The 13,720-nt window shown below is 37.0% G+C and overlaps 1 protein-coding gene across 1 annotated transcript; it reads left to right on the forward strand.

The window, feature by feature from the left end:
• Positions 1 to 2,628: 2,628 nt before the first annotated feature.
• On the forward strand, positions 2,629 to 6,505 carry LOC135616348 (protein neprosin-like). The gene is made up of 7 exons (XM_065115536.1): positions 2,629 to 2,688; positions 4,128 to 4,231; positions 4,766 to 4,781; positions 5,486 to 5,665; positions 5,750 to 5,803; positions 5,889 to 6,011; positions 6,173 to 6,505. The coding sequence occupies exons 1-7, from the start codon at positions 2,629 to 2,631 to the stop codon at positions 6,503 to 6,505; spliced, it is 870 nt and encodes a 289-aa protein (XP_064971608.1).
• The last annotated feature ends 7,215 nt before the right edge of the window (positions 6,506 to 13,720 follow it).

Below are 13,720 nucleotides of genomic sequence, written 5' to 3' on the forward strand. Positions count from 1 at the left end.
TACGTTTTGAATCTTTATATATGTAAGCGGATGACTTGGATGACACATAGTGACTACTTATTAACTATTGGTAAATTTTCTATCAATTGTCCCCCTCGAAGGCGTGCTTTGCGGCTCTTACACGAGGGATTTGAAGCACATCATTCAATTTTTTTTCATCATGGAAATGTTCGAGGTTCTCATTTTGCAAGTTGAGTTTTCCCACTTTAGGTGTCTTAGGATCACTAGGTTCATACTGTGGCAGTTTTTCTTTAGCAATGATCGGGTTTCTCGACTCACAACATCGGACACATTTGACTCATGCCTCTACCACAATGGGCTGGTCAGGTTTCCCGATTCACACCTCTTGGGCACATTCGACTTTGCACCTCTATCATAGCCAATTTATTTTGATGCTAGTTAGGTTTCTCTACTCACGCATCTTGGGTGTATTTGGCCTTATGCTTTCACCATAGCGGATTTATTTTGATGTCGATTGAGTTTTTCTAACTCATGTGTCTTAGGTGCATTTAACCTTAAACTTTTGTCATAGCGGATTTATTTCAGTGCTAACCAGATTATCTTGACTCACACGTCTCGGGTGCATTGAACCTTGTGCCTCCACCATAGTGGATTTATTTTGGTGTCAATTGAGTTTTCCTATCTCATGTATCTAGGATGCATTCAACTTTGTACCTTTGTTATAGCGGATTTATCTTACCGTGGGTTTAGTTTTTATGACTCCCGTATATTTGGTGCATTGGACCTTGCACCTCCACCATAGCAGATTTATCTTGGTGTAGGTCGAGTTTTTCTGACTTGTGCGTCTCATGCATATTTGGTCGTACACCTTTAATGTAGAGGATCTCAAGTCTTCCTATCATGACAGGCTTCAAATCTTCTTTTCACTTTAGTGGATTTCATATTCTTTCTCCATCATAGTGGATCTCGGGTCTTCCTACCATGGCAGGCTTCAAATCTTCTTTTTGTCATGATAGATTTCATGTCTCTTCTTCAACATAGCAAATCTCGAGTCTCTCTACTGTGGTAATTCTTTTTCGACCATAGTAGATTTCATGTCCCTTCTCTACCATAATGGATCTCAAGTCTTCCCACCATGGTAGGCTTCAAATATTTTTTTTCATCATGATAGATATCATGTCCCTTCTCTATCGTAGTAGATATCGGGTTTTCTCGTCATGGCGGGCTTAAAATCTTCCCTCAATCATGGTGGATTTTAGGACATCCCTTTGTCATGGCAGATTTTGAGTCCTCTTGTTGTGATGGGTCTTTAAATTCTCCCTCTACCATGGCCATAATTGTGGTGGATTTGACAATACTCAGATTTGTTTCGCCTCTCCAATGATATCTTCATTGAGGGTTGTTCAAGAATCTTTTTTGCTTTATATATAAAAAAAACTTCTGTTTTAGTCATATACAAGGGAGTCGACTCAGACTTTGGATGAGGCAACTCAGGTCAATCATTTTCTCTTCACCTTGGTGACCTCGAGGTTAGGACTGATAGTAGTCACTCTTGTCTCGACCTTTTGCGCATCTTCTCGTACTTACTCGAGATCATCACTTCGGTAGTTACGTATTGGTTGGCCCTCTAGAGGACCTCGAATACGGTTGTTGGCAACCTTTTCACCAATGACCAGAAAAGGCGAGAAGCCTTGAGCTCCATCATGAAGGCTTGAATCATGAGTGATGAATGAGCTTCTTACATGCCTTAGATTTCATTGGTGAACCAAGCAACAAATTCGGAGAGTGTCTCTTCCTCCCCTTACTTGAGTCCAAGCAACATTGCCACCGATGGCCTTTGAGCATACATTCATGAGGAAGTAAAATTTGAACTCTTTTATGAGCTAAGCAAAGGAGTCGATCGAGTGTGGCTTCAAATGAGTGTACCACTCTCACACTAAGCTTCTCAATGTTGTCAGGAATGCATAGCATATCAAAGCATCAGAGGTACCATAGAGAGACAATTGGGCATCGAAAATGATAGTGTGTTCAACCAGGTTGGTATTGCCATCAAAGGCTTCTAGCAATGGGAGATGAAAGTTGGTGGGGATTGGTTTCTCTTAGATGTTCTGAGTGAATCGGGATCGACCCGAAGTGGGATCGATTGGAGTCCCCCTTAGACTAATAGAATTCTTATTGCATCTCATCTAGGCATTGGCCCATTTGCCATAGTTAGACCTTCGGGGAATCATCCATTGAATCCACCGATTGGGTCTCGGATTGGTGCAGAGCAGAGTGGTGATGCGATGGGGCACTGAACTCTATCATTAGGCAGTAGGGTGCTCCTTCAGCTGGCAGTTCCGTGGACCTCGGGCAATCCTAAGATGTTGGCATCATGTCAATTGGGGGGATTACGATGGGTGCCAGTTGAGGTATTATTTGTGCTTGAGATAGTGGCGTCGTTTATTGGGCTAGTTAAGACAGGAGTGGGGCAAAAACTTATAATATGCTAGTAAGTATCTATATCTGATGGGCGAGGTTTAGGAACACCTCGACAGGAACGAGTAGGTTGATCGAGTTCATCCATGGGAATGAGGGGCTTGGGCTGTTGAACAGACGCTAATGCCTCATTAGCGTCTATGCCGAGGTGGACGTATCTACATTTAGGAAGGATAACAATTGCCTCTCATGAGCAAAAGTGTTGTGGGTTGTAGGCAGGGCCTTCTCATTGGAGTGTTGATTGAGAAGGTTAGTAGGTGAATATTCCTACGACATTGGGTCCTCTTTTTAGAGTCAAATTATTATGAGAAAATATCATTAATGTATTGGTCTGCTCGACGTGGTCCAAACCCATGTGCGTAAGAATGTTCGAGGTGTCTTCAAGGTGGAAATATCATGCTTTCGAGATGGATCTAAGATGGCTCCAAGGTGGACTCAAGGTGTCAAAACTCCCGAGGCATCACTTGCACTAAGATCGAGGCAAGAGAGTTTCCTGACTCAGTACTTCGAATACTAAAATTAGTAATCCAATGTCCCCAAATATGGGTTCAAGTAGTTTAAAGGAGTGAATCCTCTCTCATTTTCCTGTTTAGGATATATTTTTATACCTTAAATGAGAGAAAGAAAGTTTGTAATATCTTTCCTTGTCATAAAGGAAAATAATAGAGTTTAGAATTGTCTTCCTTCTCATAAAGGATGAGAAGAAAGTTTAGGATTGCTTTAGTCATGAGAGAGAAGAAAGTTTGTAATTTTTTTTTTTTTTGACTATAATAAACAAGAAGAAAGTTTATTTGTTATTTCGATGGTTGCATGTCAACCGTCGATAAATTCGGAAGGAAATATTTGATTGGGGCTCAAAATGGATTCATTTATTTATTTGATTTCCATTGGAAAAGGATTTGGAAGGCCACAGAATGCAATTTCTTTAGGCCTTTATTCAACTCACAACATCTAAAAAAAAACGCTCGTAAGTTCATATACGTGTCATTTTGTGGGTGATAAATTGTTGCCTGAGAACCTTTTTCTTCCTGTCATATTGATCATGTAAATATAAATAAATCCTTGCTCATTTTTCTTCATCAATTGTTGCTTAATAAGCCATTTCTTCCTCCCATATCGTTCATGCAAATATAAATAATTCATTGTTCATCTTTGTGCATCAATTGTTGCCTGATAAGCTATTTATTCCTGCCATGCCATAACTGTATATTTATTCTTTTTTCTACAATAACTGCCATGCCATAATGACTAATTTTCTTGATAGAAAAATTTGTATAAATAGGGTTAGTAACCGTCGCATACTATTCAAAAATCAAAGATGGGAGCACAGTCGGCTATTCTTCTTTTCTTGGCCCTGTGTTTCGTTCGGTGGAGTCATGCAGCAGGAAATAATACTTGGGATCTCTCTGAAGAAGACGGCAGAGAGTTAGAGAGTGAACTCAAAACCCTCAACAAGCCTTATGTGAAATCTTTCGAGGTAACTGAGACATGTTCTCATCTTAGCCCTGTGTATACCTTCATCATGCCCCGCTTTTAATCTGTTTAGCAGCGACGCAAATGATGAGGTTTTGGTTTCAGATACCATATTAATGTGCCTTTTGGCAATTGCAAGCATCCTCTTTTCGATTTTAATTTAATTTTTTGATAGAAAGATAGGAACTAATGGAATTTTATTCTTTTGTACGCAGGACGAGTATGGGATTACCTATGATTGTGTGGATATCTATAAGCAACCGGCTTTCGATCATCCTTTGCTTAAAAATCACACACTTCAGGTAACCTATCATCCTTGGCATGAATATCTTTTTCTTTCTTTTCTTTTTTTTTGCATCAAACACATTTACTAATTTTATTGTATGAAAATGCCTCATGAATTCATTATTCTTGCTTCTTAAGGTTTTCTGAAATTTGATGTATATATAATATTGGGGTGTAAATTAGCACAAACACCATCTTTCATTTATGATTTTTAACTAAGGTCAGTGGAAGATTTGTGTTTCTTTAAGAAATACAGTAGCCTTCTTAGAACCATAGAGAATTCTTTTTCTATTTTGTCAAAATTTAGTTTCATGTATTAACTTTTGTAAGTAGTTGCATCAGCAGTTGGTATCTGTTTGTATGGTAAGGCATATATCCTACCAAAGCCATCAATTTTAATTTCCTTTTGTTCTACTTGCATTACTTGAACTTTCTTGTTGCAATGGTTAACGCAAAAAGAAACAAACTGCATGTTCATTATCATGTTTCCTTTGTTTTCTTTCCTACCATCTTTATTTAGGAATAATATAGCATACTAATGTTGTGTTCGACAGTTTCCAAAACGCAGTGATAACACAAACAAGGTAGCTACAACAAAGAAAACGCTTCCAAGGCTATGTCCTAGGGGAACTGTTCTTATCAGACGGATAACGAAAGAGGATCTAATAAGAGCAAGAAAGTACGCACGCATGCAACTACAGCAAGCACAGATAACGGATACCAGTGGTGGAGACAATCATGTAAGATTTATTTTAACATGATCGATTGCTTTTGATTATAGTTGAACTTGTAATTTTAATTTATTCTCTCACACTTTGTGAACCTCTTGCACCTTGCGTTAATGTTTCTCATAGACTAACTTGTTTGAACCGTTGTCTGAAAAGGAAAAGAACATGAGACAAGAAGAGAAATAGAGAGGAGAGATTAGATAGAAAGATGGAAAATAAGAGAGACCATAAACGTGATTCTTAAAAAATCGATCTTAAATTCAAAATAGTTTTTTAGAAAACATATATATATATATATGTATATATATATATATATATTTATTTATTTATTTATTTATTTATTTATTTATTTATTTATTTATGTATATGTATGTATGTATGTATAATATATATATATATATATATATATATATATATATATATATACATATATATATATATATATATTATAGATTATTTATAGATTTTTGGAAACATTCCAATCTGGGGTAGTCAACGAAGCACCACTGGTTTGATGCATGCGTTACTGACCTCCTACGTTGGAATAACTCCATGTGTAGTATGCCGGAGTGGAATTTGCAGCTGGTAAGGGACCAAAGTTTTATGGCGCAAGCGCAAAGCTGGACGTTTTCCAGCTCTCCGGGGTTTCAAACAACCAACAAAGCGAAAGCCAGATCGTCATTAGCAAAGGGACTGGAGGGCCCAAGAATTACATTAACACCGTGCAGGCCGGATGGTTGGTAAGCAGTGGCTTTTTTTTTTGTCAGTTTGGAATTTGAATGTTCTTCATCACTGATACTTGCATGCATATTATGGATCTCCAGGTGAATCCTCAACTGGAGGGGGACAACCGAGCTCATTTCTTCACGTATTGGACTGTAAGCAGTGGCGTCGTGAATTGTTTCTTCTTTGTTTTTTTGTTTTGTTGCTGTTTTGATTTTTAAATCAATATTCTGATGTCAGTCAGATGGTTATCAGAAGACTGGTTGTTATAACCTGGTTTGCCAGGGGTTTGTCCAAACTAGTACTCGGTTAACGCCTGGCAAGATCTACACACTAAGCACTTTGTCACTCGAGATTTACAAGGTAGGAAAATTATTTGCTCTTGTTTTGTTTCCTTCTTGATGAGAATCGGTAGTCTTCTTCTTCTTCTTGTTCTTCTTCTTCTTCTTCTTGTTTCTGTATCTCTCTGTCCATTATTAAGAATGGAAAACTCATTAGCTCTCTCTTCTTTCATTTCATCCTAGGATCGGTTGTCTTCCAACTGGATGCTGTACAACGACAGGGAACCCATTGGGTACTGGCCCAAAGAAATCTTCAATAACATGGCAGATAGTTCCCTGGTGCAGATGCATGGAAATGTTTACTCGCCCTTTGACGAACCGAGTCCGCCCATGGGAAGTGGCGTACTCAATGGAGCAAAATTCACGAATATATTATTGACGGATGGACAGAGCAATAGCAAATTGCCTGTGAATTTTAGGAAATATAATGATCTCGGGGAGGCTTATTATGGCGTTGACTATCGCGTTCAGAATGGCGTGATGTATTACGGTGGGCCCGGGGGTTGGAAGAAATAACTTAGTCACAAGAACTACCAACTGGAAAGATAATAATATGAATGATTGATCTGATAATAATATGAATGATTTGATCGATCACTCATGCCTTGGTTGAATTTTACTCTTTAAAATTATCTTGTGGTCTAATTTAGTTAAGGATTTTGTGCCCTGCGCCCTACAATGGAAAATTGTTTAGATATATGCAGCAGCTTATAATAAATACTAATTGCACTTTCGTTTAATATGAGGAAACTAATAAATTACATGGTCTCTTGAAAACAAAAAAGTTCATAATCTCCATTCGACTTAGTATAATTAATTCGATTTGATCTGTTTTTTTCTTTTAGTAATGTTACACAAAAAGATTTTGGTGACTCAAAATTTGGACGAAGAGAGAAACTCTTCTCGAGCTCCAAAAATTCATTTCTGTAAAGTATCTGTATCCCCGCCTTCCTGCAAAACAATTTGTTGGGGATTTGGCCAGCTCCTTCCTTATAAACGATTCACTACTCCTCTCTCCTCGTAGAATTGGTAATATGTTTGTCTAGCAATGACAAAGATAGTTTTCCTTAATAAAGCATCGATCGTTAGCTTAATTTTTAGTTCGTCAAAATCTGTTCCCTTGTGCATAACATAAGAGATTAGAATAACGAATGAGTTTAGATGTGTTGGCGACAAAGGTCGTACTGGACATGTCTCATGCTTTGGTTGGTGTTATATAGCGCATCAAGCATATGGAGACGCACTGATCGCATTGGATGCATCCCACATGTTTCTCGGTTAGGCCATATCAAATGCAAGGGACATACTGGCTCCAAAGTCTTTACGTCAAGTATGTCACAAGCTTTGTTCTTCGATAAGATGCATTGAGTGTGAGATGTGTTGGATATGAAGGTCATATATATCAAGCACGTCGCATGTTTTTTTAGATTAGGATGCATCGATTGCGGATAAATACATTGGCCACCAAGATTCCATCCAGCATCGCTATGTTAGGATACATCGAAGATGGTGTGATGCATTAACAACAAAGGTTGTGTTAGGTGCAGTAGATGCTTTGCCCGATTAGTGTTCGTCAAGCACAAGGAGACGAGTTGGCCACGAATAGCATGTTGCACACTTTTCTAAGTTAAGTTGTATCAACAAGCATGAGGAAATGCATTGGGCACATCAGACCATCAAATGCTTTGCCCATTTAGTGTGCATTGAGATAAAGTGGATATATTAGCAGTGAAGGTTGCATCAGTCATTTCGCAAATTAGAATATGGAAAGTGTAGGAAGATGCATTGGTTGCATCGTATGCGTTACATACTTTCGTACGGGAGACACGTTGGTTATAGAAGATAAGCAAAAGATATAACCATAAATACCATCCTTTGGTGTTTTATCTTCTTGTAAGTAAGTTCCCCACATCTATGCAAAAGATTTATGGTAAAAGGATAATAGGTTTCTTAGAACCGTAGAGGTTATTATTTTTATTTTCTTAAAAAGTTAGTCTTCCATATTAAGTTCATAATCAGTTATATTGGCATTTGATGTGTGTTTGTTTGTATGGTAAATTCATAAACCAGAACGGTTACTATGACAGTTTACTAAAGCTTCAAAGAAAACCGCTCTACTAGTATATTGACCTTCCTATACACAATAATATTGGGCATGCATGCATTCCTTCGATTAACATATCTTGACGTACCACTCACTGATCCGACTTGGAACTCAGTCAAACACATTCTTCTGATGGTCAAGGGGGCACCACTGCATTGAGGCATGCGTGACTGACCAAAGTATTATACTTGAACTCCAAGTGCAGTATGCTCGAGTGTCAATCGAAGCTGGTAAGGGACCAAAGAATTATGGTGCAAGTGCAGCTTTCAGGTGTTTCAGAGAACCAAGCAAGCACAACCCACATCATCCTTAGGAAAGGCCAAAGAGTGCCCAAAAATTACATTAACACCGTTCAAGCTGGATGGCATCAAGTACTGGCAGATGGTGTGTAATGTTTGTTCTTCACCGATACATATATATATATATCACCCACCTCTCTCTCTCTCTCTCTCTATATATATATATATATATATATATATATATATATATATATATTCTGGATCTTCTGCTGTCAGTCGGATGGTTATCAGAAGACTAGTCGTTGTAACATGGTCCGCAAGAGGTTCGTCCAGATGGGTACTAGCTTACTCCCTGCACACACTGAACTCTTTGTCACTCTCAATTTACAGGGAAGAGAACGTTTACTCTTCTTTTTCTTTCATTTACTAGTAATAAACTCATGTAGTCAAGTCCAATCGATAGCTACAACGGAAATAACACCAATAAAGATTCATTTACACTCTTTCATTTCTCTTTTAGAACACGGTTCAGTTTGAACTGGATGTTGTACGATAACCATGAACGAACCAATAGGGTATGGCAAAGGAAATCTTCAACAACATCCTGGTCCTCGTGTAAGTCATCAAACAATATTAATATCATAGATCATACCCTAATGAATCTGAACCCTAATTGATCCATCTAATTGACTTGAATCGGATTCAATTCAACCAGAATCTAACTGTACTGACTCGTAATCCTCAAAAGACTAATCGGGAATCATACTAAACTAGTCTAACTTATACTTGGTTAAGTCCAATTTAGATCGGAATCATTCTGAAATTGGTCAGAATCGGTCAAACCGATTTGATTCAGGTTCAATCTTGGGTCAATTAGGCTGAAATAGGGTTGGACCCGTTCAGTGCAGTGCTGGGCCGAACCGTAGACTTGCTCACAATGCACTCACGTGCATCAAAGAGGAAAAATGAAGTATGGGCTAGGCTGCATAATTGGGCCTCTCCTGGTCTGCAAAGAATTACGCGATTGAGTTGTAGCTAGTGGGCCGCGATTGGGCTGCAGACTATAAGCCGCGTCTATGCTACAGGCTGGGCCGTGCCTGCGTTGCAGCCAGTGGGCCGCACAGCAGTTGGCCGCCAGCAGCGGGCAGCACCAACCCGTCACCTGACCGAGCCGAGCCTGCCAAGCCACCGGCCTGGTCCAGTCAAACCATTGGACTCGAGTCGAACCCGTAACCCAAGCACGAAGTCGCGCCGGACCGAGCCACGGGTCGATTCCGGTCTACAACTCGGTCAAGACGGGGAGGCTGTGCTGGTTGGGCCTAATCGAGCCCAATCTCTGGTCTGACTCAAATAAGACCTGAGTCAGATCAATTTTAATTCTGCTTTTCTCTTTTTTTTTTTCAGTTTAACAAAGATCTAAAATTTTATAATAAATCTAGTAATTGATTAAAAAAATTAAAGAAATAAAATCCAAGTTTCATACGTGCAGAATCATTTAAATAAAATTTAAACATGATTCATAAAATCCTAAAATTATTTTTCATGATTTAAATCATAAAGAACTAATAAATTTGAGTTAAAAAATTCAGTAAATCATGAAAAATAGTGATACAACCTTACACAATTACCAGTAAGTCATATCGAATAATATAATCAGATGTATAATCTATAGTAGGGTTTTCTTGAATAATTTTTAACCTTAAATTTTATGTATTACATTCTAAAAATTGACACAATTAATAAAAATTTTCAAAAATTTACACTAATCCCAAAAACAGATTATTCATTTTTAATAATTAAATAAAAAATTATGAAATTATTAAACTAGGAGAGTTAGAGCACTACTTCTCCGGTAACGTCTTGTTCTTTTTCGTTGGGATCGATCGAGATCTCTCACAAGAATAGAGAGTGCTCTAATTATTTCGAGATTAATATTTAATTAATATAGTTTTATTTAATTTTTGAATTAAACATGTTTATTTAGGTTTCAAACTTCTCTCATCATCAAATCAAATTTAAAAAGGATAAAATATTCCACTAAAGATTGAATATTCCTAATTTATTATTTATTTTTATGATTATTTTCAATTTAGGATATTTAGGGGATTAGATGCCCCATGAGAATACTTTGTGACTCCAACTTTGTCTCTACAAATTAAGTTGACTTTCTATTTTAGTCTCTCTCTCAATTTTCCTATTAAGATAAAATGTATGTATCTCAAAGCTCCCTTTAACTTTGGTATTATATAATAAGAGTATGCTTCATCATAATAAGAAATCTAAGAATTATTCAAGAGTTCATATCCTCGATCTTTATTCAAGAAAAGCCCACGAGGTTGATACTTTGACTCCTTGTTTCATCTTCAATGTTAGCTCTCTTCGAACGACTTGGGTACTTCATAGAGTTTTATTTAAGTTAATTTACTTTTTGGTTTATATTAAGATGATGATAATCCTCATGTCTAGTACTCCGTGAGTAAGCTCTCCATTGTGTCTAATCTCCTCATCGGCTTTAAGTTTATCTTTAATCACTCTCCCACTTGATCTTATAATGTATCTGTCAAAACAATTGTTCCTTACGGTCACAATGGATTTCTGCTAGGTATCTTTCCCCGGAATCAATTTGGGAAGTTTCAGCAAAAGCATATCACTCTGCAACTTGGAAAGAAAATTTGAAGGCAAGGAATTGGCTAATCAAATACATTTCCTATGCGATTTCTTCTAAAACTAGTACTAATATGTGGTACGATCTTTGGGTGAATGGGAAGAGTATATTTCAATTATATGGTAATAGAATATGAAAAGATCTTGGGGCTCCCAAAGATTGAAAGGTTTCCGAGTTCATTGTTAACGGTACCTAGTATCTCTCTAATCCTATTTCTCTTGAAATGTTATCACTTTGGCCAACAGTTATTCAAATCAAGAACAACTCTTTATATATGCTTATTTGGCCTCATGACAATGACAAATTTAGTGCTACATCAGCATGAAATCAGATCAGGCAAAGGAATAATAAATGGATCTCAAGCAATTAGACATGGGATCGACCGGGATCACAGAGACATTCTTTATGCACATTGCAGTCCCTTCTTAACAAACTACTTATAATAGACAATACGAAGAGAAGAGGTATTTATCTTGTTAACCGATGCTCCCTTTGTATGCAACAGGAAGAAACTGCTGACCACATCTATTTTGCTCGTGACTATACTAAATGGATATAAAAAGAGATTCTTTGGCAATTTAAACTCAATAGGCTACCGCAGCCAAACTTGTATCAAAAATTAGGTAAACTCATGTAATGTTTATCGAGAAAAGGACCTCTTACATAATTGGCAAAGATTACTTTCAGATGCGCTATTTGGTGGATGTAGAAGGAGAGATGTAGTAGAATCTTTGAGTGTCGATATACAAATAATGCTCAGCTTTTGACAGAGATTATTAGATACTCAAGATCATGTAAGCAATTTACACGAAGAGAGAGATATTTTTATCAAATTCAAATTTGTTATTAGTTAAATATTTTAGGAATGATATTAAAGAATTATATGTATCTCGTAATTATCTTCTTTAATAATGTGTTGTACCCATACGTAATCTTGGGATATTACATTTTATTTGTTGGCTATAGTTAGGAATCATAGTCTACTTTGAAGTCATGACTACACTTTATTTGTTGGCTACAATTAGCAGTCATAGTCTACAACATGTGTAGTCATGACTACCTCTTTGTTTGACTACTCTTGGAGATAAGTTTGTGGAGACCGTTCCACCTTTGAGGTGGGGTGCACTATCCTAGACTACTCTATGAGATATCAGGCTTTAGTCTATGGCTTATTATGGAGCTTTCTGTCATGAATAGTCATCGTGCACCCGTAATATTTTCGCTCAACGAACTGTTTGTCACTTTTGTATGCTTATACAAATGCTTGACAGTATGTTTTACCTTGATTTTGTGTGTTTTTGTTTGAAAAATATAAGCAAGAATAGTTTGTAGTACTACAATACAACCGCTCACTACGTTAGATAAAACTATCCTAAAATGACTCTATTTTCACGTGCTCCGGCCTGTTTTCTATAGACTACAATCACGCATGAGACGTCAGTCATCTTAGACTCCTAAAACCCCTTGGATGGCACAGGGGTGGTGAGGCTTTAGAGTAGTATCAAGCGTTAATCGATTTACATCGTGAGCAATCATATATGAACTTTCAAAGAACCAAGTAGGCACAATCCACATCATCCTTAGGAAATGGAAAATAGGGCCCAAAAATTTCATTCACGCCGTTCTAGCAGGATGGTATGTAATTACTGGTCTATGCTTGTTCTTCACCGGTACATATATATCACCCACCTCTACATATATATTCTGGATCTCCACGTGAATTATCAACGGGAGGGGGGCAACCAGACTCATTTCTTCACGTACTGAACTATCAGTATCATGAACTCTCTTTTTGTTTTGCTTTCTTGCATTAACATGCAGTCTCTTTTTGATCTTCTGCTGTCAGTCGGATGGTTATCAGAAGATAAGTTGTTGTAACATGGTCCGCAAGGGGTTCGTCCGGATGATCTACATACTAAACTCTTTGTTACTCTCAATTTACATGGTAGAGAACATTTTCTCTTCTTTTTCTTTCTTGATGACAACCAGTAATAAACTGATGTAGTCAAGTCCAATTGAAAGCTAGAACAGAAATAATACCAAGAAAGATTCATTGACAAAATAATCTTAATCTTCGTGGATACTGTAAAACAACAGGGAATCACTGGGGTGTTGGCCAAAGTAAATATTCAAAGCTTAATCTTCGTGGAACAAAATAATGATATGAATGATTGACCGCCTATAGTGTATACTTTGGTGTTATTATCACCCTAAACTTATCATGGTGATCTTGTGGTATAAAGACTTTTTCTTTTATATGTGTGTCGATATAAGGTTCAGAATTATGCAATGGAAATATGTTTATGCGTATACTATATAATACTAATTGCACTGTTTTGAAAATGAGGACACCAATAAATTATATGGGTAATCTTTAAAAGAAAAAGTAAATTCCATATTCTCCATTCATATTAATCAACAAAATAGAAAAATATTTGCAGATAACAATTATCAAGATAATTGAAGATTTGATTTAGAATTTGAAGTTGGAGATGACTTTTCCGAGTTTTTCCGACAAGGGGAATATGTGATCGTAGCAGAAATCTACACCTCTTAGAGCATGGCAATAAATTTACAGAAAATTAAGTTCTAATTACTAGTCTTGATTCATATGGTGTACTTAACAGTCATGAAAACACAGGATTATCTTAATGTTATATCTTTTTCGATCCTAATTATTGCATGCATAATACCGTAACCTCTGGTAATTAACTCGAACTGTA

The sequence above is a fragment of the Musa acuminata genome, chromosome BXJ2-7 (assembly GCF_036884655.1).
Source record: "Musa acuminata AAA Group cultivar baxijiao chromosome BXJ2-7, Cavendish_Baxijiao_AAA, whole genome shotgun sequence".
Lineage (NCBI taxonomy): Eukaryota > Viridiplantae > Streptophyta > Magnoliopsida > Zingiberales > Musaceae > Musa > Musa acuminata.

Coding starts and splice junctions, on each gene's coding strand:
- LOC135616348 (XM_065115536.1), top strand. CDS start 2,629: ATGAGCAAAAGTGTTGTGGGTTGTAGGCAGGGCCTTCTCATTGGAGTG. Junction 5,804..5,888: donor ATTTCTTCACGTATTGGACT/GTAAGCAGTGGC, acceptor TTCTGATGTCAG/TCAGATGGTTATCAGAAGAC. Junction 6,012..6,172: donor TGTCACTCGAGATTTACAAG/GTAGGAAAATTA, acceptor ATTTCATCCTAG/GATCGGTTGTCTTCCAACTG.